This window comes from Labeo rohita, chromosome 7, assembly GCF_022985175.1.
Source record: "Labeo rohita strain BAU-BD-2019 chromosome 7, IGBB_LRoh.1.0, whole genome shotgun sequence".
Classification (NCBI taxonomy): Eukaryota; Metazoa; Chordata; class Actinopteri; order Cypriniformes; family Cyprinidae; genus Labeo; species Labeo rohita.
This window is the reverse complement of record NC_066875.1, coordinates 35,461,683-35,488,353: the sequence shown is the minus strand read 5'-3', so window position 1 is coordinate 35,488,353 and position 26,671 is coordinate 35,461,683. Positions and strand designations below refer to the sequence as shown.

The 26,671-nt window shown below is 38.7% G+C and overlaps 1 protein-coding gene across 11 annotated transcripts in view; it reads right to left on the bottom strand.

Annotated features, from left to right (window-relative positions):
* dysf (dysferlin, limb girdle muscular dystrophy 2B (autosomal recessive)) overlaps positions 1 to 26,671 on the bottom strand; it is a 108,573-nt gene that overhangs the window by 5,530 nt on the left and 76,372 nt on the right. For 10 of the 11 annotated variants that reach the window (XM_051114083.1, XM_051114087.1, XM_051114089.1 and 7 more), the window contains 14 exons: positions 20,250 to 20,348; positions 15,203 to 15,331; positions 13,495 to 13,650; positions 12,817 to 12,908; positions 12,295 to 12,465; positions 10,648 to 10,790; positions 8,996 to 9,135; positions 7,381 to 7,469; positions 7,196 to 7,291; positions 6,777 to 6,918; positions 3,433 to 3,532; positions 2,462 to 2,634; positions 1,524 to 1,633; positions 1,259 to 1,406 (listed from right to left, as the gene is read on the bottom strand). In XM_051114083.1, coding sequence (XP_050970040.1) covers positions 1,259 to 1,406; positions 1,524 to 1,633; positions 2,462 to 2,634; positions 3,433 to 3,532; positions 6,777 to 6,918; positions 7,196 to 7,291; positions 7,381 to 7,469; positions 8,996 to 9,135; positions 10,648 to 10,790; positions 12,295 to 12,465; positions 12,817 to 12,908; positions 13,495 to 13,650; positions 15,203 to 15,331; positions 20,250 to 20,348 — 1,788 coding nt within the window. The remainder of the gene's footprint in view (positions 1 to 1,258; positions 1,407 to 1,523; positions 1,634 to 2,461; positions 2,635 to 3,432; positions 3,533 to 6,776; positions 6,919 to 7,195; positions 7,292 to 7,380; positions 7,470 to 8,995; positions 9,136 to 10,647; positions 10,791 to 12,294; positions 12,466 to 12,816; positions 12,909 to 13,494; positions 13,651 to 15,202; positions 15,332 to 20,249; positions 20,349 to 26,671) is intronic. The other variant, XM_051114081.1, reaches the window with a different exon arrangement.

Here is a 26,671-nt window from a genome sequence, read left to right as displayed (position 1 = left end):
AGCGGCAACAGTAAGAAAGTAGCCCAATTCAGGACTTGGCAACACTAAAAAAATAAAGATACTCCCAAACATTAGCATGACGCATTCAGTCATGAGACACACAAGAACCAATGGCTTCTTATCGAGCCAATTTTTGCATGCAGTGTCTGAGCTTAACAGTGGATGGAGATAGTGATCGTGTCTATTCCTCTCACAAATCAATTGTTTTGCATCGAAAGACTTGGAATATTACTATTTTTTTTATAAATTATGACTCATGATTATGACTTATGATGACCCTGCACATAGAAAAATTATGCTAAAATGGGGTACTCTGTGCGTCAAAAAGTGACGCTAAAGGGTCCAAACCAACCATCAATATGTGACAAGTTGGGGCCGAGAATGTGTTGGTATGTACATAAAAAACAACAACGAAGAAAACCTTCTTTTGTGCAAACTACTTCCTTCTGTCATGGAATCAGATTCAGAAGTTGACAATTTAACAGCTCAGCCCAAGCCTCCGATACTAATTCGAAAATGTCACTTCCAAACAGAATATCTGGCCCAGGATGAGACCGCTCTCGGTGGGTTCATGATCACTGAATGGCCGTTGACACCCTGGAGCTCACATCTCCGAAAACAATAAAGGCAATTTTAAAGTAGATGTTATCTTTATTAACAAACTACATATTTGAGGTCTAAAAAACTAAACTTTCACCAAAAGTACATTCTGTGACACAAAAACAGTATTATTTATAATACTGTGGTGGATTTAGGCATACACCATGGCACTCGCTGTAAAAAATTATACAAGCGGAGTGATACAAAGAGTAAAACGTTTTGTACAAACTGTGAAGTTTGAAGAGTTCCGATATCACTAGAATTTCACACACCTCTCAGCCAATCAGATTTGAGGACCAGAAAGAACTGTTGTAAACTAAACTAATATAATATAATATAATATAATGAAAACGGTACTATATGCACATATGGTTGGTTTTAATGATCCTGTGTGTTAAACATTTTGAAAATGTTTTTTTGTTGAAAATTTCAACATATGTGTTACACAGAACAGTATGAATTGTCTTCACTGTGCATGACTGTGTGTATGAGTGTGTGCGCATTACTGAATAACACATGCCACATTCCTGAACTACGATCAGAGACACGCATCTTTGATCAAACACTTCATGATCACAGAAACCCCCATTTAAACTTTAATCCTCTTCTTTTATCAACACAATTACTACCATCCACACACATCCACACAGATACTTACAGGGAAGGCGTAGAGAAAGACTCCAAGGAAGAGAATAATGAAAAAGAGTACAAAGAAGCCCAGAATAAGCCACTTAAACCTTCTCCACACAATGAACTTAAACGTCTTATATGGGGATGAGAACCATAAGAATGAGGTCTCAGGACGCCTAGAGAGAGAGAAAGAAAGTATATTAGCAACCTTATATTAAATCCTGTAATTCCCACCTTGAGGTTTTCTGGTAACTTGGTGAAAGGAATGATTGTGATGGGTGTGTTTGACTCACTGTGGCTCATCTAGATGGGGATTCATGTTGGGTTCATCTCTGCCGAGTCCTGCAGGCCTCTCATCCTGCTCCTGCTCAGAGATGATTTCCAGTGACATTTCCACCTTTCCCTGAGTGACAAAGAGCAGCTCAGTTTCCTCTAGCTTAAACAGTAAAGCATGGCACTAGCAAAACCAAAGTCATAGGTTCGATTCTTAGGGAATGCATGAACTGATAAATTGTAAACCTGCAATGCCATGTAAGTCACTTTGGATAAATGATTTGATCCAAAGTGACTTGCAATTACATTTACGCATCTGCCAAATGCATTCCTGTAATTGTAACGTAAAAGAGACATACAGGCTTGTAGTTGGAAAATGCATATTGTAATATTTAAAAATGTGATTAATAATAATTTAATATTATTTCATTTTAATTTTTAATATTAGAAATTTTATATTAAAAAAATACTTAATTATTTAACTTTCATAATATTTAACTAAATATTTAAATAGAAAACTAACCTGAAACTATAAATAAATATTAAAAAAAGACTGAAAATTTCTTCAGTTTTCATATTTTTAACAAATGCAGGAGAGATTGGTTTAATTATTGTGCCATAAATAACTGTCTAAATAGATAAGAGAGGGTTAAAACAATATTATACCAGCCATTTGATTTTAGTTATGAAAGATGTGTGTACGTGTCACCACAGAAAAAATAGAACAATTTGTGATGCTGTTGAAATGAAATCTAGAACTATGCTGAAACCAAACCAAACCAAAACAAACCAAAATCGAATGAAATTAAAAAGTTAACTGAAACCAAAAAAACAAACAAAACACACACATACCCCAAAACAAACTAAAACAATAAAATAAAATAATGAAAATTAAAAATAAAATAAAATAGTGGATTTCTCAACACAACAATAACCCTGGTTTGTGTGTAGCTCTTACTGCAAGTATCTTTTCATTTTCTCTGTCACACACGCAAGGCCACCAGCCTTTCACTGTCTTCTGCTCAAACAAAGACACCAGTTTGTCCTGGGACTGAGAAAACATCTCAAGACCGCACTTCTCTGGAGACTTTGCTGGACTCAGCATATGGTTCAGATCCATCTCCAAAGAGCCTTAAAAAGAGAGAGAAAAACTGAGTAAAACGTTCAACAATCACACAGTGATATACTACAGCACTGAAACACATTAAATATAAGAAAAGAGAATATATGTAAATGTAGATTATCTACGCAAACAAAATAAGAATATAATCACAAGCCAAGTGTCTTGTTTTTCTCAATCATTTCATATAATATCAGTAAAAAAGTCTGTGACCTTCAGATTTTACTGCTGGCAGTCTGTCATTTTCTTTTGGTTTTCCCAATGTGGTCGGATGCTAATTATTTTACAAATGTACATATATCAGTGTATTTTATAGAGGTCTTTAAGGAGTCCGGTCATAACTTATTTCTCTTCCAGTTGTGCTGACATGTTGGAAATTAGGTTCAGCTGATAATAATAACATTAGCAGTAAAGATGTTATAGAGGGCTCATGTGGTCTGAATGATGTATTTGCGTTAAGATTGTTAAGCGCATTTATGCTGACGGTCACGCTACGCAACAGTGCGGTGGGTAACCTCACACAGGTTAAGGAGTTTCAGGTTTTAGTAACCATCTCCCTGTACGCACATATCCGTATAGACCAAGGTACAGGTTAATGACAATAAACCACACACATGCTCCTATCAGTGTGGTCCAGTTCCACAGAACGTTTTTCTTCTGTCATGTCAAGGCTGAGAAATATGCTTGAAAAACAGCTTTGTGGTGCTTCGCAAGGTTAACACGACTGAATTTGCTGAGGGTGGCCAAGCTGTGGAGGAGAGCTGAGGAGTGATCTGGCACGAGGGACGGCTACTGGATTTTGGTCTTACCGAGGAAATCATCAAAGGAGAACTTGTCATTGTCCCAGATCTGGATAGTAAGTTTAGGAGACAGTTTTGTTTCAACTTTATCCAGACTCCAAAAATGCTCCTGCAGAGAAAGAAACATGGTGAGGTTGACAGAGGTACAAAAAGAAGAACTACTTACTAATTTCTCTAGCAAAAAGATTTAAAATGCATTTATTTTATACTAAGTATAGTTCAAGTCTATTAGAAACTGACGTATTGTTTGAGACTTGCTGATATAAAATTGTAGTTACTACTTGTGCACAATGCACATTTCTTAATATTAAGCCTAAAATATGTTTTAATGTCACTATTGATGAGGATTGTATGATCTTTAAATATTATCGGTCTTTAAATGCAAAATATTTAAAGTGTACCTAAAGTATACTTGCAGTAGTTTCACTTCAGCACAATCGAATATAGTTAAGTATATCTTTAGTTGGACTTCAGCACTACTTCCACAAAATTAAAGTGCATTAAGTCCAAAATGAGTTGTTACAATTTAGCAGACTTAGCAGATTATCAGATTAGTTCACTTCCAGAATAAAAATTTCCTGATAATTTACTCTCCCCAATGTCATCCAGGATGTTCATGTCTTTCTTTCTTCAGTCGAAACCACTTCAGTGGGGTTCAACAGTTTGATGCTAATTGCTGTTTTAATGCATCTTCAAAGGGCTCTACATGATCCCAGATGAGGAATAAGGGTGTTATCTAGGTAAATGATCAGTCATTTTCTAAAAAAAAATTAAAAATATATACTTTTTAAACCACAAATGTGCATCTTGCACTAGCTCTGTGATGCGCGTCTGTGACTTCACACATTATGTAATCAGGTCACGTGCAGTTAGTTCTTCATCTGTGTACTCCGGTTCAAAAAGGTATCGTAAGGTTTCTCCTTCAACTTCAAAATCATCTGACATCATCGTTTTAGGTTTTTTTGTAAAGGGTGTCTGACTTTCTTTGCATGTTTGCTTTCTTAAAGGGGCTATCAGATGCCCATTTTTCACAGTTGATATGATTCTTTAGGGTCTTAATGAAAAGTCTATAATATACTTTGGTTAAAAATTCTCAATGGTTGTTTAAAACAACACCCTTTTTACCTTGCCAAAATCAGCTCTGCAAAAATATCGGGAGCCGATAAATATGTAGATCGGGAGCCGCATTCCCTTCACAAACAAACGTAATCTATTGCATCTTCAGCAGTTCAGATGTCGGGAGTAAATGACGACCACTATGTTTATTATTACATCCAGCAACACAATTCTTGTCTAACTTACATCCCTGCTCCGGCATCAAAACATGGGGTTGGACTGTTACAACTGATCGTAGGTAAGACGCAATCAACTATCGTGGGAGCGGCCTCTGTTGGTGTGATGCAACAACGACAGGCATCTGAGAATGGCTCGATTTGAAAAAGGGGATATTATTTTTACAGATTAATTAAAAACCACTGCATGGATTTTTATCATTATAGGGTAGATTTGTACATACACTGCCAACACACATTAATGTACAAACAGCATGTAAAAGTGAACTTAGCATCTGATGACCCTTTTAAACACTGGGTTGGTACTTCTGCCTACTTCACTCATGACCTTTCCAACATGACTACGTAATATTTGAAGTCAAGCTAGTGCAATACTAGCATTTGTGTTTGTTTTATAAAATGCTTGGTTCACTGATTTTCAGCGTTTCGAAAATCGTTTCGCTGGACCCTTAGTCCTCGGCTGGGATCGTGTAGAGCCCTTTGAACCTGCATTGAAACTGCAATTTGGACCTTCAACCCGCTGATCCCCACTGAAGTCCACTATATGGAGAAAAATCTTTGAATGTTTTCCTCAAAAACCTTAATTTGTTTTCAACTGAAGAAAGAAAGACATGGACATCTTGGATGACATGGGAGTGAGTATATTATCAGGACATTTTTATTCTGAAAATAAAAAAAGTGGTAGTCCACTTTATGAGGAATTTTTGGGTGTAATATGTTACAGTTTACGTTATTTTGCTATCCTCACTTATATAACTGAACTATAGTGTCCTGCACCCACTAGTAAATTGTATTGACTGTATACCAATAAAATCAATTAATCACAAATATCAGCCAATAATCAATATATTATGCATTACTAATAAGTGCCTTGCTTGTGAAATTAGACCCAACAACCTATTAGTACCAAGCCCTACAAATGATCTACACCGCTTCTAGGAGAAACAGAGAGGCAGAAATAAACTGACAGACCAAGACAGCGACTGAGAAAGACAGAGTGAGGAGATGATAGCGTGAATGTGCGAAGCAGAATTAGAAAGAGGGTGAGAGACAGAGAGTGAGTGAGAGCCACCGAGAGCGACAGAAACATCCCAGTCAGAAAAGAGTGTCAGCGACTCCCACTACAGCCCCGATTCTGCACCCCACCGCCAGACAGGATTCCATCTGCGTGACAGCATTCCCACCGTACTGTACCCGTGATAGATGCGCGGACAAACACGGCGTGGATAATGAACTCACGCTTCACAGAGCTGCACTGCTGCCGTTCACCGGTAAACAGGCCGCGTCGGTTTGCACTTCCTGCCTGACAACCGCATACAGCTCCATCAAAACAAACACTGCAAACAAGAACTCACTTCTAATTTATCACAGAGGGCCGCGCTTCATGCGAGAGAATCCGTTTCGCTATGTATCGGTTCTATTGTGTGTTGCGTCCAACAAACTTCAGCCAAAGTGGATCTATCTTTTGACAGCTGTTGCGGGCCGCTCTCAGTTTAATGGGTGGAACCGCTATCTTCAATCTTACCATAACTGATCTCTTGCCTGCCAAAACCTCACTTTAAGTGCCTTGTCCATCACAACTGTTTTCGCTGAGATTGCTTGGCTGAAGTCTGGACTGTCTTGCAGTTACAAGATGTTCACGTACCACGTTCGCTAAGTGGAAGCCTGCCAGATGCAGCCTGCAACATATCTGGGTTTGAAACATCGCATTAAAAACCTGCCAACTGCAGTGATATCTTTCATAATGTGGCGTTAGACTAAACCTCTGCAAATCATGCAGGATGACCTGCGGATCACCTATTCAGATTCAATCAAGGCCGGAGATTTTCATTTCAGCAACATAGCTGAAACGCAGCGGGTGGATATACATGTCGACAGGCTTAGCGTCACCAGCTAACCACTAAACAAATCTGGTTTGAGTCTTTCTCAATTGACATATTTCCACTAAACTAATAAATGCAGATTATGTCTCGCCTTCTTATCATCGGTTCGTTTTGAGTTTTCCTTCACGTCTTTCTCAAGTGACATGTTGTTCGTTTCCACTTCATTTACAAATCTCACCTTTTTATCAATGGTGCAGAGCTGTTCTGCAGGTAAATAGTGGAAGGGGAAGAGGAACCGCCAATTAAAGTTGCCTTCACCGCCCAGTGATCGATAATGCACGTCTGTTTTCTGCTTGTTCTCTTCGTGGCCTTGCATCCAGCTAGGATTGAAAAATAACATTCACAATTACCCGACACATCATTTCTAACACATTAGAAGACAATGCTGCTGTAATTGACCTACAGCTTGGGTCTACGGTTGCCTTGCAACTGTGTGTTTGTTGCTACTGATCGATAATTTTTGCAAGCCGTCGTTACTATTGGTCACAGTGGCAACAGACAAGCAACAGCCCCATGACATGGGAAACAAGAACAACTTCATTTAACCAGAGCTCGTACACACAAACCCAACAACCCGTTTATGACACCCAGATGTACCCTTTCACATAAATGTCACTCATCTTCTCCCCAGTAACGCTGACATCATCCAAGATAACATCTCTTGTGTTCCATATTATACAGCGCAGGAAGAACCTATGGGAGCAGAAAACATGGACATGTTATGCTTCTAGATCTGTTTTGTTAACAAATTGACAGATATTAAACCATAGCAGTGGTCTTACTTTTTAGCTTTGCGTGGCGTGATGTTAAACGGAGGTCCTGGTGGGCCTAAAGATTTTGGGAAAATGTCCACCCACATCTGCAACCGCCCCTGGGTTTTGGTAAATAAAACAACTCAGTAAAGAGTGACAGGGCATGTCATGAAAAACATGAGACAAGCGTAGAGAAAGCTGTATGAGATAACGTGGCCCTGCAACAAAAAAAAAAAAGTGACCCTGGACCACAAAACCAGTCATAAGTATTTATGTATATTTGTAGCAATAACCAACATTGTTTTAATACTGACCTGCATAAGATATTTCACATAAAATACGTTTACATATAGTCCATAATAGAAAATAATAGTCGAATGTATAAAAATGACTCGGTTTAAAACTTTACATCCCCTTGATTCTTAATACTGTGTTCTCACCTGAATGATCCACAGCTGTGTTTTTTTTTTGGTTAAGTGATAGTTGTTCAGGAGTACTTTCACCCCCCGGATCTTAATGTGTTGTGTTTCCTTCTAAAGCATCAGTGAGCGTTTGAACCTTCTGTAATAGTTGCATATGAGTTGCTCAGTTGTCCTCGGTGTGGAAAGATGGATCTCAAAATCATACAGTCATTGTTGGGAAGGGTTTCAAATACACAAAAATGCTGGAAACCCAAAGTATTTGTTGGACCTGAAGGATGTTTCTAAAGAACAGCAAGCAGTTTAACTGTTCAGGACAAACAAGGGACTCATGAACAACTATCACTAAACAAAAAAACACAGCTGTGGATCATTCAGGTAACAACACAGTATTAAGAATCAAAGGCCAATCCAATGCGAAATATCTTATTCAGGTCAGTACTAACTAAACAATAATTAACTTTTTAATCATTCTGAAAAGGGGATGTAAACTTTTGACCTCAACTGTACATTATATGAGTCAAAATGATCGATTTTTCTTTTATGCCAAAAATCATTAGGATTTTAAGTAAAGATCATGTTCCATGAAGATATTTAGTATATTTTCTACTGTAAAATATCAAAACTTAATTTTGATTTGTAATATGCATTGCTACAAACTTTTTTTCTCAATATTTTTATATTTTTTTGCACCCTCAGATTCCAGATTTTCAGTAGTTTGATAGTTGCATCTCGGCCAAATACTGTCCTATCCTAACAAACCATACCTCAATGGAAAGCTTATTTATTCAGCTTTCAGATAATGTATAAATCTCAATTTCAAAAAATCTACCCTTATGACTGGTTTTGTGGTCAGGGTCACAAAAAATAAATAAAATAATATAAAATAGTACAAAAAAAAAGTTAAAATAACATAGAATTAGATAAAATGCATAATAATTACATAATCAAAATAAAATAAAAAATAAAACAAACCATTTATATTTTTAATTTAGTATTAGTATTACAATAAAATAAAACAAAATAAACTGTATTACATTTTTAAATTAAAACAGAATAAAAAATATATAGCATTTTTTTTACAATAAGATAAAATTGTATTAAATTTTTTAATTAATATGCAATGAAATATGCAATCCTGCATTAAAAAAAAATCATTTTAATAGTAAATATAAAATATTAAAAAATACATATTTTTTGGGAATAAGAAGTTGAGACTATGTAACCTGTTCTATATCTGGCTGTAGGGGGCTGTAGAGGGGTCGCGTCTCTACATGTTCAGGTATCAGTTCCTGCCTCCTCAACACCAACAGAGCTAGACGCTCCATCACTGGTCCCAGGTGAGGATTAAGAGGTTTCCCTTCATCTGAGGGCCAAATGTGGTCAACAATAAGGTCACTGTAGTTTAAATTCATACTGACACAAAATAGCCAAAATGTTGAGGTACTTCAAACTTCTGTTTTTTTAAGCTTAAAATTGTTTAACAGTTATAAGGAAGGTTCATCATAATGTTATTTTCCGCTAAAAACCGTGAAATGGAACCACTCTGTAACCTCTGATTTGATATGAAGAACATTTGGGCATTAAGTTTTATTAAGTCCTAACCGAGAGCAGAAAAAAGCCAACATTCATGAAGCATTCCACTTAAATAGTCGGAAATGTTTATCTTTCCCCATTCCTCAGATGATGCGTTGATTTCATTGCTGTTGATCTAAGAAGAGAGTTTCCCCTTGTCAAAAAGCAAAAAGAGAGCGAGGGAAGAAAAAAAATAAACGCCCACTGTTGAGTTTATGGATTGAAACTCTGTGTCACATCCCTGAGGGAAACACGGTTGGAGTGGGGAGAAAAGAGGAAAAAGATTGAAGTGGAGGAAGACAATTTCTGCCACGAAGTTGGATGCCCGAAAAGGCCACCTGATAATTGCTTTGACGCGCGGGTTGCCGCAGTTACGTGAGCCAAACAAAGAGATGTAGTATTCCTCCGCGGCGAGACACGGGAGCAGGAGGCTGAGGAGCCCGCCACACTGTTGACCTTGGCTGAACATGCCTGTATGCTAGTTCGCCATAAATCTGAAGCCGACCTCGTCCCAAAGCATCATGGAAGGGAAAACGGCTGGAGAGCTTGGCTTTCCGCAGGCCCTGTGTGACATCTGACTGGATGGAAGACTTAGAGGTCAAACAAGAAGTGCTGGGAGGATCTGATGGAGGTTACACATGAGTAAGATCGACATAATACACACCTAACAGTGAACTAGCATTAGTTAGCATTATCGTCCCAAGGGCACACTTTAAAACAGGAGGGGACGTCAGGTTGCTGTGGCAAGGAGTGATATATTTGCTGTGAATGAATGACTATGTCAGAGGTGCTGTATGTTTACACAGGTCCTTCGTCTTTACAATATCGCACTTGTTTTTCTTCACACAGAGGAACAACTCATTCTTTCCGCTCAAGAACAGCCAAGCGGCCTCCCCGACAGCTCTGTGATCCCACACACACAGATATGATGTATGGCACAAGCCGAGACATATATCGTTATTCTTTTTCTGTCAGTGTTTTCACAGAACCGCAGCCGATCTAATGCTCGACTCGCTTTTTTTAATGACGGAAGATGTGATGGAGTCAGGCTGCTGCTTTGATTAGCTCTTACTCGTGACTAATGCTTTCAGCAGCTCCAAAGAAAAGACTTCCACTTTCTTTTTTCGTCGTCCAGCCTGTAGGTTTGATAGGTCGTGATGCCTGTGTTTATTCGTACGTACGAGCTCACGTACACGCTTCTCCAAGAAGCCGCTCTTGGTAGCGACAATCGCAGAATTAATGATCAAATACCATGAAGGTTAAATCCAGCGGACTAGTTGGGGTGTGTGTTTAGGACACTGACCAAGGTCTGCAACTGTGTACTCCTGTCCTCTGAAGTAGATTCTATCCTGCTTGTAGACGGGAAGTTTGTAGTTTCGCCTCTCGCACAGACGATGAAGTAGCTGGGATGGTTTCAGCTGATCTCTCCATTGGTTAACTCCAGACCTAGAGTCAACAAAAAGAGGGTAACAGGGTGCAACTGAGCAGAATGTGTTATCACAGTTATTGGGACTGCCAACAGTTAATCAAAACTTAGGGGACTGGCAAAACCAGCTAAAACCAGGACTAAAAAGAGCACATAGGCTGTTTTCAGTTGTTTTTAAGCAGGGATCTCTTTCAGGATTTTAACAACACTGGATTTAAGTGAAAAACTGCTTAAAAGGGTTGGTTCACCCACAAATGAAAATTCTGTCATTAATTACTCGCCTTCATGTCGTTCCAAACCCATAAGACCTTCGTTCATCTTCGGAACACAAATTAAAATATTTTCGATGAAATCCGAGAGCTTTTTTACCCTGCATAGACAGCAACACAGCTACCATGTTTAAGGCCCAGAAATAGGGTGGCCACCTGGCAATAGATCTGTTGCGGGACAGCTGATGTGATTTTGAGGGACACGTGTGAGACAGATACATTTACTACTGTTATGCTATGTAAATACTGATTTACATCCATTGTCATATGCGTACTTATTGATGTTTCTGAGCACACACATGTAAGCGAGAGAAAGCACGTTTTGTGAGAAGAGATTTGTGCTTAAGCATTTTGTCATTAAAATAACACCATAGAAACCGCCGCAAACAAACTATTAAATTAAGAAGAAAGTTGTGTCTAAAAGCTGCATCGATTTTTTAACTGGTTAAAAATTAATGGAGAATATCATGTTTTTCCGTGTGCGTGCAACCTTTTCCGTCGGTGGTGCTAGATCACTTGATAAGATCCGCAAATCCTTTGTGCAGAAACTACGCAGCAAAAATAATAAATAAAAAGCTTTCTCAAAAACGGCAAAAGAATGTATGTACATTTTCTTAATATGCCTATTAAAAACCAACAGACTTATGAAAATGCGAGACATTTTCTCAATATGCGACATGCGGGACAAGGGGTGAAAAAGCTGTGCGGTACAACGCAAAGCGGGACGGGTGGTCACCCTACCCAGAAAGGTAGTAAGAACAAACATTAAAATGTCCATGTGACATCAATGGTTCAACCTTAATTTTATGAAGCTAGAATACTTTTTTTTTGCACAAAGAAAACAAAAATAACAACTTTTTCAACAATTTGTCATGGTACTCTTGTGAAAGCACATCCAAAACCGACATGGAAGAGAAAAAACTGTCGCCAACTGTTGCCATTTTTGTTTTCTTTGCGCACAAAAACTATTCTCGAAGCTTTATAACATTACGGTTGAACCACTGATGGGCTATTTTAATGATTTTCTTACTACTTTTCTGGGCCTTGAACGTTTTATTTGTGTTGCAGGGTCAGAAGGCTCTCGGATTTAAAAAAAAATATATCTTAATGTCTTAATGTCTTTGGGGTTTGGAATGACATAAGGGTGAGTAATTAATGACAGAATTTTCATTTTTGGGTGAACTTTCTCATTATAACCCCTAATAATACCTGATAGATGGAAGAAAATACAATGAGAGACAGAGGCATTTCTTACAAACAGTAGGACTGTGGCAGGCCACAGCGAGCACCGTGACGCGACAAGAAGCGATTCTCCAAATCAATGATGGTCTCTCCAATTTTCTCATCTTTAGTGATCATGTCATAATCATACAGCATGATCTTTAGGTCCTTCTCAAGAGGCAGGGAGCATGTCAGCTCAAACATCCTAAATGAGAAGCAAAAGACACATTTCAGTCTCTGAATACTTCCTTTGGTCTTTCCTTAAATGTTTTCAGTCATCATTTAGCCACCAGATCAAACCTTCCTTCTCGCACGTATTCAATACCAAAACTCTCAGAATTAGGGGTGTCATCATTATTATGAGTGTGGCGACCCCTGCTGGTATAACTTGCAATGACGTGTTTCTATATCTGTATGTGTGTGTGTGTGTGTGTGTGTGTGTGTGTGTGTGTGTGTGTGTGTGTGTGTGTGTGTGCGCGTGTGTGCGTGTGCGTGAGTGTATTAGAGAGAAAAAGAGAGAATCTGTTCAGGGACAGAAAGAAAGAAAAAAACTTACTTTCCAAAGACGGGGTCCAAAGTACAGGGTATGTAACTGTCGTGGTCATCGACTGATTTCTTGCCAAGTGTGATCTTAACATAGGGGTCACACTACGAAAGAACAAGCAGTGCTTGTTAGTATGTGTTAACATAGCCACACACTCGCACATATAGACTATAAGCGACAATATCCAAAACAGCACGCCCTCTTTTTGTACTTGAAACAAACGCTCTTTGCTCTTTCGGTGGAAAAAAGCATCAAATCTCTCTGATCAGTGTGTGTTTCATAGGCAGCGAGTACATGTGTGAAATGTTCCATATCATAACTCCTGGCCTGAGTAGGTGATGAAAGGACGTCATCTTAGCATATTCGCAACTAATGAAGGGAAAGCCCATCTGACGCAGGGCCAGCGGTGGTGGCGCGTTGGCCAGGTCTCGGGCAGCGATTGAGAGTTTATGGTTGTGGGTAAAAGGGTGGCTCCATGTTTTCATAAAGCAGTTTCTCAGCTCTCATATGACTCTGGCACTGCAGAGGCTTCGCAAAGGACCCGTCTGGCTGATGAAAAAACTAGATTTGTGAATGCGTCTAGTGAAAATACAAGGGCTGTTGTAACTCTCCCAACCCAGAGCCATATACAAGGTCACTGAAAAGCAAACTGCTTGTTAGCATGTTCCTTTCTGTTTTTGTTGTACCTACCTTGCCATTGGCATCTTTGGGCTGTAAGCCATAGGCCTGAATGATGTAGACGCGTACCAGGCACTCCTCTATACCGTTCGGGGGCAGTTTGCGGAACTGGCGTGGGGGTACGGGCATCGAGGGATCGTCAGGCAGTGGATAGATCTTAAACGAGCCCTGAAGGAGGACAGGAGTCAGTGTAACTCATGGTGCAATTTAGTTTTACTTTTTACTGGAGACCTGCTGTCTGGGGCCTCCAGACAAACCTCAAATTACACTTTAATCCCTCAAATTTAGTTCCCTCAAATCCTACTAGAACTAAACCAGTTGTAATCCAAATAAACCAAGAAAAAGCATCTAGACTCTACAAATTAAAGGTATCAATTAGAACCAAAATGGGTTTTACAGCCATATGCCGGATGCCATGGAGGGTATTTTTAAAAGTTCCAACCCCACATTACGGTCATTCTTTCATTATCTAAATAGGTACATATTCAAATAATAATAATAATAATAAAACTGACAGAATCGCATAACAAAATTAATAAAACTTTAAATACATACATACTTGCATACATAAAAGCTATTCAAAGTATCCCAAAATACTACAATAGCATATAAATAATGCTAAAACAACACTGGTCTGAAATGCTGCAAAATGTCACCATATGAGTAGTTATTTTACATTTAGGTTTACAAAGCGAACATGCAAAGAAGGTCAAATGTCCTTTACAAAAAAAGGTAAAACAGCGATGTAGGGTGATTTTTAAGTTGGAGGAGAAAATGAGACATACCCTAACTGTCTTGAACCAGAAAAAAACGCACAGCTAGACAAGACGAGTATTTGAGATTAAAAATAATATAAATTGTACATTTTTTTAAGAAAATAACCGATCGTTTTGCTAGATAAGACCCTTATTCCTTAGCTGGGATCATTAAGAGCCATTTGAAGCGGCATTTAAACTGCATTTTAGAAGTTCAAACTCAGGGGCACCATATAAATCCATTATATGGAGAGGAATCCTGAAATGTTTTCCTCAAAAAACAATTTCATTACGACTGAAGACAGAAAGACATGAACATCTTGGATGACAAGGGGGTGAGCACATTATCTGTAAATTTTTGTTCTGAAAGTGAACTGCTTTTTTAAAGAACACAGAAACAGGAAAATAGAGCTTCCAAAATGTTCTGAAAATTTACGAAAATCCTGGAAAGTTTCCAGAAATATTCAGCCACTTTGTAAACCTACCCACAAACTAGTACAATGACTTGAAGAACTCGCAATGTACCTTAAAGGACACTTTAATCTCCAATAAAACTGTATAGCAACCTCAAGAATTAAGAAATCATTAAAGTTCCACCATAAAGAACTCATTTTTAAGAGACTGTGTCTGTAAGGGCGGCAAGGAGGCACATTTTTGGAGTTTTAGACAGTTTTAAAGCAAAAAAAAATGGCATGAGACTCTGGACCTACTGCAAAACGCTCTAAAATAACAAATTGTTGAATAGTAAATTTGACAAAGTACAGGCTGAACCTGCCAGAGGCAAGTATGTGATGAATTTAAATAGAAGGCCTAATTCAAATGACTTTTCATTAGCTTAGCTAATAAGCAACGACACCCATCCATTGCTTCATCTGGCACCGTCTGAATGTTTTTCCTCTTGGAGACTGAATGAGAGCACATGTGACAGCAGTTGATAGTAGCTGAGAGGTTATGAATGACCCTACCTTGAACTCTCCAACAACAGAAGGGTCTTCACTCTCGTTCTGGGCTCTTCCACGGAGAAGTTTAAACGTTTGGCAGAAATCAGCCAACTGCTCAAAGTCTTCAACCTTCTCCAGTTCCTTGTCATACACCTGAGAAAGTAAGCACAGGAGAGCGTGTGTTTTGTGATATATGATTTGCATGCAGATCTAGTTCTTAAAAAATGTGCTCTAATCAACGCGAAGGGCTGCAAGGACACATGCTATGGACAAGACATCCATTGTTTGTCTTGCCAAAGCAGTTTTCTTTAAGAATCTTGGACTCTGAGATCTTTAATTGTGGGTTTAACATTTCAGGCGCAAGTCAAACAACCTCAAATGCATCATTAATGCAAAAAGATCTGGAAATTCCTGATTATGAGAATGTTTAAAAACGGCAATAAAATGCGAAAAAACGACTTGTGCCCGAGGAAAATATGCTTCGCCATGACATTACACAACTTTTAACTAGCAGCGTACAAGTCTCCAACCAAATGGCCACCCAGGAGACAACTTAGTGACAAAAGTATGAAGGAATCCTCGTAAGCGAGTCGCTCTGTTTTTCTAGTTGACTCACTCAGGCTTGGTCCCTGAACGTGTGACACGGCACACATCACATGAAACTCTCTCCCAGTCACTTTTGCTCTTTCCCTGCCTTAAATCTCTCCCTCAGGCACCATTAGCCCAAAATAACAGCTCATCTCAGCAGTTTTAGGGAGAGTGTTTCTGTCTGCTGCTCCTCCCGGTGCGTGGGACACTCTCACACGGTGGCAGCCAACAATCGAACCCCGGGCCTCGCAGGTAGCCCTGAGACCCGAGCCCCTGCCAAATGACTAACAGACACGTTTAGATCGTAAAGGTTGGAAAGAGTGGCTAAGCAAAGTCGAGAGAGAACGTGGTGACAGGGGAGATCGCTGACAAACCGGCCAGAGATCGAGGGATGATAGGGAGGTGTGGGCTGGGGGGAAAACGGGCCGATGACGTCAGTAACGGAGCCCTTGTCTGCACTTGGTTATCCCCCTGCGGCAACCCCGACATGAATTCATCGGAAAAGTTGGGAATCTGGCAGCCGCGGGCTCTATTATAAATGGATAAGCTTGTGGGAAGTGGGCTGGAGTGGACTGGAGTCGGGGTGAGTGAGCGTTTGAAAGTAGGCATGCGCGCTCCCGAGAGAGACCACAGCCCTTTGAAGTTCTGGCATCCTTATGTTTGGTTTTCTTTGGGCACTGATAATGTCACTATAGTTATGGTTAACGTTTGCTGTTAATCTCCATGTACAGATTTCATACCGCTGGGATTGCGTTAGACTTGCCACTGGGGAGACATGAGGATAAATAAACAATGACAAAATGTCCATTTTTGGTTCATTATTCCTTTTCACTTTCTAGTTCTGTTCACTCATGTTCTCCCAAACCACTATGACTTTCGTCTGTTGAACACAAAAAATAAAATGTCTTAAAGGTTTAGTTGACCAAAAAATGAAAATTCTGTCATTTATTACTCACCCTCATGTCGTTCCAAACCTGTAAGACTTTTATCTTCAGAACACAAATTAAGATATTTTTGATGAAATCCAAGAGCTTTCTGACAGTGCATAGACAGCAACGCAATTGACACGTTCAAGGCCCAGAAAGGTAGTAAGGATATTGTTAGAATATCTGTGTGCAATGAAAACAAAAGTAATGACTTTATTCAACAATTTCTTCTTAGTGTCAGTCTTCGCCGCCATTCACGAGAGTACCATGACACATACGTGTAGTGCTGCTGACGCAGGAGTCAGCATTCTGTATATTTTCTGCATATTTTGGTTCAAATAAATAAGGCTGGGCAATAATTACAGGTTATCCTCTCTGTTGAAATCTTTGGACATGTTTACTAAGTCTGTTTTATGTACAGCGTGCATCTTCTTCTGCAGTGCTATGTCAGAATGCCAGCTCCTGCGTCAGCAGTACCACACGCATATGTTGTGGTACTCTGGTAACTGGCGGCTGACACGAAAGAGAAGAAATTGTTGAAGAAATTGGTTATTTTTGTTTTCTTTGTGCACATTCTCATAACTTCATAACATTATGGTTGAACCACTGATGTCACATGGACTATTTTAAGAATGTCCTTACTACACTGACCAAAATTATAAACACCAACACTTTTGTTTTTGCCCTCATTTTTCATGAGCTGAACTCAAAGATCTAAGACTTTTTCTATGTACACAAAAGGCATATTTCTCTCCTATATTGTTCACAAATCTGTCTAAATCTGTGTTAGTGAACACTTCTCCTTCTCCTGCCGAGATAATCCATCCACCTCACAGGTATGGTATATCAAGATGCTGATTAGACAGCATGATTATAGCACAGGTGTGCCTTAGGCTGGCCACAATAAAAGGCCACTCTAAAATGTGCAGTTTTATCACACAGCACAATGCCACAGATGTCGCAAGTTTTGAGGGAGCATGCAATTGCTGTGCAAATGCTGACTGCAGGAATGTCCACCAGAGCTGTTGCCTGTGAATTGAATGTTTATTTCTCTACTATAAGCCATCTCCAAAGGCGTTTCAGAGAATTTGGCACATGCTCACATTCGATGGCATCTGGCACTTTGGAGAGGTGATCTCTTCACGGATGAATCCCGGTTTTCACTGTACAGGGCAGATGGCAGACAGTGTGTATGGCGTCGTGCAGGTGAGCGGTTTGCTGATGTCAACGTTGTGGATCGAGTGGCCCATGGTGGCGGCGGGGTTATGGTATGGGCAGGCGTATGTTATGGACAACGAACACAGGTGCATTTTATTGATGGCATTTTGAATGCAGAGATACCGTGACGAGATTCTGAGGCCCATTGTTGTGCCATTCATCCACGAACATCACCTCATGTTGCAGCAAGATAATGCACGGCTCCATGTTGCAAGGGATCTGTACACAATTCCTGGAAGCTGAAAACATCCCAGTTCTTGCATAGCCAGCATACTCACTGGATATGTCACCCACTGAGCATGTTTGGGATGCTCTGGATCAGCTCATGACAAATGGGGGCAAAAACAAAGGTGTTGCATTCATAATTTTGGTCAGTGTACCTTTCTGGGCCTGGGAATGTTTCAGTTGCAATTCTGCCTATGCAGGATCAGAAAGCTCTCAGTTTTCATCAAAATTATTGTAATTTGTGTTTAGAAGATGTACGACATGTAATTAATGTAATTAATGACAGAATTGTCATTTTTGGGTGAACTATCCCTTTAAAGGTCCACTGAAGTGCCTTGAAACATGCAACGTTATTCTGTGTGGTGACGTAAACTCAACTGAAACAGAAAGACAGGCCGGGACATGTCGAGCAGCCCCGCCCCCTTTTTAAAATAGCCAATAGCGTTTCATCTATATCTAACAGCTTATGACAGCCACACTCTAACAGATTACCCCTGGATTCAGTATGAAACTCTTACTAAAACAAAATAGTAATCATGCTGAGGCTGTGTAGTTTTAAAATAAGCTGACTCGCGCATATGATCCGCTTCGTCCTATCATGTCTCTGGACCGAAGCCAATGCCCGGAGTACACTGTGTCGCAGTTTGTGTGATACAATCCAAAACCAGACCTCATTTGCTCCAATCGAAAGTATATTTACACTGTCTGAATTGTTCCCTATCACCTACACTGTGCACTACATGCCATTCACCATACAGAAAATACTAGCACTACGAACAAGTGACCGATCTCAGCTGCAGCTTTAACGTCTATTTATAGTGTAGTGGGCGGGACGCTATGGATTCTAGAGAGCATTTGATTGGATAGAAAGTTGAAAAGCTGAAGTGCAGGGTAATGTCATCAAAATCGCTGATTCATACTTATGGAAGTGAAACAATGTAAGTTTTGAATGCTTATATCTTTTGGAGCACACTAGCTTATAGATAACCTTAAGGCTAACATATTCATAGTAAAAGCCAAAAAAACTTTCATTTTGATTTCATGGGGACTTTAAGGGCTGTCAGTGTCATTGATTGGACAAATGCACCATACATCTTGTTTACACAGAAGCTCTAGCGTTGCATATCCTTGTCAGGTACTATCAAGTTTTTCACAAATGGAGCTTTCAGACTATACAAGTAAGAATAAAACAGTTTCTTCTTCCAGCTCATGCTTTCTGTCAGCGTTTTTTTCCTCAAATGTTGAATTCAGTGTTTATAGAATGCTTGGTGTTTCTGTAACTGTCCAAGGCATGTAAATATGTGACCCTGGACCACAAAACCAGTCATAAGTGTCATTTTTTTTTTTTTTTTTTTTTGAGATTTATACATCACCTGAAAGCTGAATAAATAAGCTTTCCGTTGATGCATGGTTTGTTATATGACAATATTTGGCAGAGATACAACTATTTCAACATCTGGAATCTGAGGGTGCAAGAAAAAAAAAAAATACTGAGAAAATCGCCTTTAAAGTTGTCCAAATGAAGTTCTTAGCAATGCATATTGCTAATCAAAAATTAAGCTTTAAAATATATACAGTAAGAAATTTACAAAATATCTTAATGAAACATGATCTTTACTTAATATCCTACTGATTTTTGGCATAAAAGAAAAATTGATAATTTTGACCCCAACAATGTATTTTTGGCTATTGCTACAAATATACCCGTGCTACTTAAGACTGGTTTTGTGGTCCAGGGTCACATATGAGGTATGCGACTGAGAAATAAAACATCTAGCCATCACACTCTGACACTGCATTGTTTCACACTGCACAAATCTGGCACCGTAATGTGGGGTTAACACCACAAAAGCTGCTCTGGGACAGTGTTTCATAACCTTAGGTATAAAGCATTGTTAATGAAGTTTATAAGCTACAAGCATGAAACATTCCTTAATCTGGAGTTAAAAGTGGAGTTTATAATGAAAATGACCCGGGGTCAAATGTTGTTTTGGACCCCATTGATTTTAATCGTAAGGACATAAACAGTTCTTTAAAATATCTTTTGTGCTTATGTACAAGTTTATATGAAAGAAACTCAGTCATACTCATTTGGAACATCATGAGGACCTTACCTGCAGAGTATCGAAGCCCTTCTCCAGATAACTGCCACACTTGTTCCTCTCACCCGTGGAGGCATAAAACTTGCTCCACCAGTCCATAAATTCATCCTGCTGTAGACACAGAACAAGAAAACAAGAGAATGGAAAGAAACATTAAAAGCAAGGAAGGTACATATCTGACACCACATCCCTCATTGATTAGTCCTTCATGAGCAAGAACATCTAGTCTGAAAGCAATAAAAGCCTTAACTTACCCATTGCCTCAACTAAGCGTGTATCAGACAAATTCAATACAAACAAGAAGACAAGGTTAGAAAAAGCGAAGAAAGAAAAAATTCAAGAGAAAATATGCTCAAGTGTCAAAACATATTAAGCACATGCATGCATGAGTGACAGTGACACCATCCCCAGACCAAACGACCAGTGGAAAAAACTCTTTCCATAACTTAATCGTTTCCATAAGTGACTGATAAATCATCCCTCCGCTGTTATCCCCGTAACTATAAGCATATCAACCGAAACTAGAAAGAACGCATTCAAATTGTCATTTTCCTGGTACTTTCACGGGTATGATTCAGGAGCGCTGATGTTCTGCTGCAATTTGATGTGTTAATCGCCACTGATACAGTAAGCCTCGCCAACGCTCACTCATTCCATGTGGAAAGTGTGGGAATTTTTCAAAAAGGTACAAATCAGGCAGTTCCCACCTAAGCCAGCAGCACATTCCCATCCAACCAAAAGACAAAAGAGTGTTGTTAATGTGAAACACTCTGCAAGTGACACTGCTTCAAAACGAGAAACAAAAATGTAGTGCGATTATGCTGAGTATTGTGCAAATACATGCCTGTGTGTGTGTGTGTTTGACAGATGGATGAAAGACAGACTGAGCCACCATGGCATAAAACAGTACATTTGTGAAAGAGACGAGATCCCTCCGCTGGCTGGACCCACACACACTGCTCTCTCTTCCAGAAGGCCAGTTTCGACTCACCCCGAGGAGAGACTTTGAGTTTCGCTTCCATCGTTCTTTTAACTTTTACGATGAGGGAGGAAAAACAGTAGTGATGGAGCAATGCCGGGCTCCACTGGGTTTTTTTTCCCTGTCTTAGTGGTTAGCGAGTGTGGTGGTGTGGCATGCGTTTTGGTGGCCAGGCAGGGGGCCGACAGTGTTGTTTAAGTGGCCTACATGCCACTGCCGTGCCAAGGAATGTGTGTGTACTCGTGTCAGAGTGTGTCATATACCACTACACTAGAAGACTTTGTGTGTTTATGTCTGTATGCGAGGGCAATATCCTGTTTACGGTCACAGACCAACAAACTGTGTACATGTGTGCTGCACAGTAAACTTAACATAGGAAAAAAACAAACATATATACAGTAAATTCTCTATAAAACTGATATTGGAGCCTTGGCCTATAGCGGTTAGTGCACATCTTACAGTTAATTACTCAAGATAAACTAACATCTGTTTTTTTTTTTTTTTTGTAGTGCTGAAGAGTGTTAAACTTTTTTCTTCTGCATTCTACTGTACAGACGTGAATTAACTTTACCTTCAGCCTGAGGCTTTTGGTGTGAAAGGGATTTTACATTTGCCAAAAATAGATCTTTTTATATTAAAAACAAACAAGCAAGCCCTGCCCAGATTTAAGAAGTAACGCGAAAGTAATGTAATGCATTACTTTCTATAAAAAGTAACTAAGTAACATAATTAGTTACTTTTTTAAGGAGTAACACAATATTGTAATGCATTAATTTTGAAAACTTATTGAAAACTTTTCCTAACACTGGTTTGAATATAGTTTGCTTTGGAAAAGGCCAAAAAATACATTTTACCAAGACAAAATTTGAATGAAGTCATTCATGAGTCTTTCATAATCTAAAATAACAAGCAATAAATAAGAAGAAATAAAAAGTTTGCGGTCAGTACAATTTATTAAATACGTCTCTCATGGTCACCCAGACTGATTGAGGCTGATAAAAATAGAGTAAAACAGTAATATTCTGAAATATTATTACAATTTAAAATAACTTTTTCCTATTTTCCAGTGATTGCAAAACTATATTTTCAGCAGCCATTACACTACTGTTTAAGTGTCACATAATCCTTCAAAAATCATTGTAATATGCTGATTTGGTGGTCAAATAACATTTCTTCTCGTTATTAATGTTGAAAACAGTGCTGTTTAATGTTCCTGTGGAAATCGCAATACATCTAAGGTTTTTTTTTTTTTTGGATCAACAAAATATATTCAAAAGAACTGCATTTATTTGAAATAGTAATCTTTTGTAACATTATAAATGTCTTTATTGACACTTATGATTAACTCTATGTTCTTGCAGAGTAAAAGTATTAATTTCTCTCTCTCTCTCAAAAAAAAAAAAAAAAAAAAAAAAAAAAATACTGACCCCAAACTATTTAATGATAGTGTACATTACTTTTAATACCGTAGAAGTTGGTGTTATTCAAAACTACTTACAAATAAACAAATCAATTTTGAAGTCGGAGGAGAAAATTAGATTGTTTGAGAGTTTTTCGCCCTACCCCACCTTTTTGAACCGGAGTACACAGATGAAGAACTAACCACGTGTGACCTTTCCAATGTGATTACGTCATGCAAAGCCGTAGACATGCATTGCAGAGCTAGTGCAAGACGAGTATAGAAAATGACCAATCAGTTTGCTAGATAAAACCCTTATTCCTCAGCTGTAATCATGTACAGCTCTTTGAAGCTGCATTGAAACTGCAAATAGAACACTACCACTTGTTGATCCCCACTGAAGTCCACTATATGGAGAAATATCCTGGAAGTTTTCCTCAAAATTTCTTTGAACATCTTGGATGACATGGGGGTGAATAAAATACTAGGAAATTTTAATTCTGGAGTGAAGTAATCTTTTAAGAAATGTCACAATATAAAGCTCCAGAATTGCTAAGAAAACATGAAACTCTGTAAGGATCCAAACAGCAAAAACAGTAGATTTTTTTTTCTAAAGAGTAATTGCATTAGGAGTCAAGATCTTACTGAAGAGATGTGTACCAGATGTGTGACCAGAAATCAGAACAGGTTAAAGACTGCCAAGTTAGGTGGACACAGATTGAAAACTTTCGAAACTCACAACTCTTGGAGGAATTACAGTCAAAAAGTTTTAAAAACAGTAAATCCAATCATTTACCATAGACATAACACATTTAGACAAGTGGCTGCAACAAGCTCTAGAAGTTAGAGTCAAGTCAGAGATATCTGCAAAGAACGCAAGCATATATTTACACACTAACTTCCTCAAGCCAATGTAATAAAGAAGAGAAATTAATGACTTAACAAATGGCACTGGAATTCCACAAAGACAAAAGAAATGAGCAGTAGGTATGAGGTGAAGGTAACATGAAGTTGTATGTTTTTAGGAGATGGCTCCCCAGTCTACCCAAAGGCGACAAACGGGGTAAATGGGACTGGGTGTGCAGCAAGAATTTGCAAAGTATTGTGAAGTTGCCTTCAGAATCACTTAAGCTGAGTTGGCCTGGCTGTGCGGCAGTCTAACCGGCCTTGAATGGTGCTTTTCATAGTACTGCCACATGTCTCCTCTCTTTGTCTGACAGAGCTATTAAAGCGGAGCCTAAGGACGCCGTGACAGCCATGTTTCCATACTAGCTACTATGTGTGTGCGCCTTAGGTGTTTGTGCGCAAGTTTGTGTTAATCTTGCGAGTAAGGAAATAATGTTCCATTTTGCCTCTGAAATGATGTGTAATGAGTGCGTCTGGTCACCCAGACACTTTGAGTGCACCAGATGTATGCGTTTAGTTATTCTATACTCTGCCCAAAGGTTTTAGGACTTAGGGGTATTATTAAAATAAGTACTGCACCAGAGAAGACTGCACCATATAAACCTGGGTGTATATGTGCCTGCAAAAAGGGAAACACACCGTCAAAAGTGATGTTATACAGATGAAAAGATAATGTTATGAGTATGATACGATTTCAGACATCGGGAACCTAGAAATTTCTAAAAATGAACGGATTTATAATGGCTGCTATGCCCCTGGGCGGCTGGTATTGGAACAGGGTGGTCGGGAAGGCTGAGGGAAAACAGTGAACTTCACTGCTCCTCCAAAAATTCATTCATGCAAAACCTGTTAAAATGGTTGCAAACATTCTCAGTTCCTGAGGTAAAGGTTACTGTAGGGCACTGGTGGTGTTAGCTTTGGGTCTGAAAGAGCTTGTGTGCACTACTTATGAAAAATAACCAAACAGAGTTGGTAATAATTGGGCACTGAATAGACTTTTAATGTAAGTTATGTTTAGAATATACCGTACAGACATTCCATGTGGTTTGATTGACGGTTCATTCAGAAATATAAACAATATCCAAAATGACCTCAGGAATTTGTGACATGGACTTGTTGGAAAACCTGTAGGTTTTAAAGCAGCTTAAATTTCGTCTGCGACTTTACAATTCAGTCCTTCATTTTTCATGAACGCCGTGATGGAGTGCAGTAGAGGCTGTCGGCATATACATATAGCACATATACTGTACAATATATATAGTACTTTTGAAATATGCTGGTTTGGTACCGTTCTACCTTGTTGAACAGTATAGATATGCTTAAGCGTATTTCACAGTGACAGTCCCTGCATCTATATATGCCTACTATACAGTAGGAAACGGGTTGTGCCAGAATAGTGAATCCGTACTCGGAAAGGCATGGAAAATTGTGTGTAAAATGATGTGTACTACGGAGCCACTAAGGGGATATGGTTAGTTTTGCTAGCGGTAGCCTGTTACATTAGAGTACATAAAATTTCCCTTACCACATAAACAGAGTAGGGAAAGAGATGAACGATAGGATGATGGCGAATGATTTGCAGATGCTGAGCACCACTGACAAACATCTAATCTTGTAAAATGTGCGGTAAGTACTGCCGCTCCACAGTAAACACAGAGTACATGTGTTTGCGAATCTTGAAAGTGAAAGTAAAGTAGCGAGCGAACATTCAAAAGCAATTTCAATGCCCAATATATTGTCAAATATACAGTATAATTACCCAACTCTGTCATTGCGAGAGAAAGTATTGAAATTAATTTTTATTCTACAATCTCATATTTATTCCCTTCGGGCGTTTCATAGTAAATGTCATTTCTTTTCCGAACACAGTATTCAGATTTGGGCACATCCCTACATTATATGTACTATCCCAAGTTCTTAATGTAGTGCCTACTCAGTATGAAAATTCATACTGTGGATGCAGCAAATGACTAGTAAATATAAAAAATGGCAATGTACAGTATATCACATTGTGAAGTCTCATTACAGTTGACACAACTATATTTCATAAGTGTGATGTAGGTTCAAGTGTCACAACCTTTGATGCACATGATGCTCACTTATTATTTATTTTTTTTTTTAGCTTTTGATTATAAAACCATTAGAATGGATTCCACAAAATTAACGGAAAACACACAATTTGGTTAAAAATTAAACTGAATTTTGGAATAAAAAAAAAAAAACTTATTTCATAGGGCCTTATAAATGTAATTTTTTGTTAAACTATTAATAAATTGCTGTTAAATGGTAAGTAATTAGACATGCTTTTTGATTAATATTTTTTAATTTAACCATTAGAACAGAATCTAGATAAACAGAAAAAAACAGAATACAGAAAAATTAAACAACAACAACAAAAAAAACTGATTAAAAAAAATAAAATGGAAAGACAGCAACTGGATCTGAAACCTTAGGATGACACATTATCACAAACACACACACACACACACAAATGAGGTTGTGCATCCTGAAAATTTAAGAGAGTAAGTTCTATTACAAAATTCCTATTCCTATTGCTGGTACACTATAAATATTTTTGGCACAGTGACATTCGCTTATGTTCCTCTGTAAGTCACTTTGGATAAAAGCCTCCATAATATCACAATATCATAAAGCCAGTGCTGGCCTTCCAAAGCAGAATGTTGGATAAAAGCTAAAAAGGCTTTTGAATGTAGGTATACATTTATAACTGGATTTATTTTGGTTTAGGGCAGCTCTTGTTCACTAAGACGTGTGCTGTACTGCTTCACTGTCTGCACATTTCAGCAGAGTCAAGGCATTCTTTCAAATAACCTTCAGCATAGTTTCATGGTCTGAAGAAAATTAAGCCACCAACCAATATTCCATTTTATGAGCAACCACAGTTCTGCATGTTTCTTTTTTCCTCCTCTCAAAACTACTGATGCGTTTTGGATGTCAAGTACTACGACTGGCAAAACTGTTGAAATACTATTTGTCCTCTGGAGTGTCTGAAAGCTTGGCAAAGACTTCATCAAACACTGCATCACCACACAGCAGGCCTATGTGCATCGCAGTTCTCACATAGTATAGAATAGAATAGAACAGAATAGAATAGAATAGTTATTGCCCTGCTTTAGGCCATTCGAAATA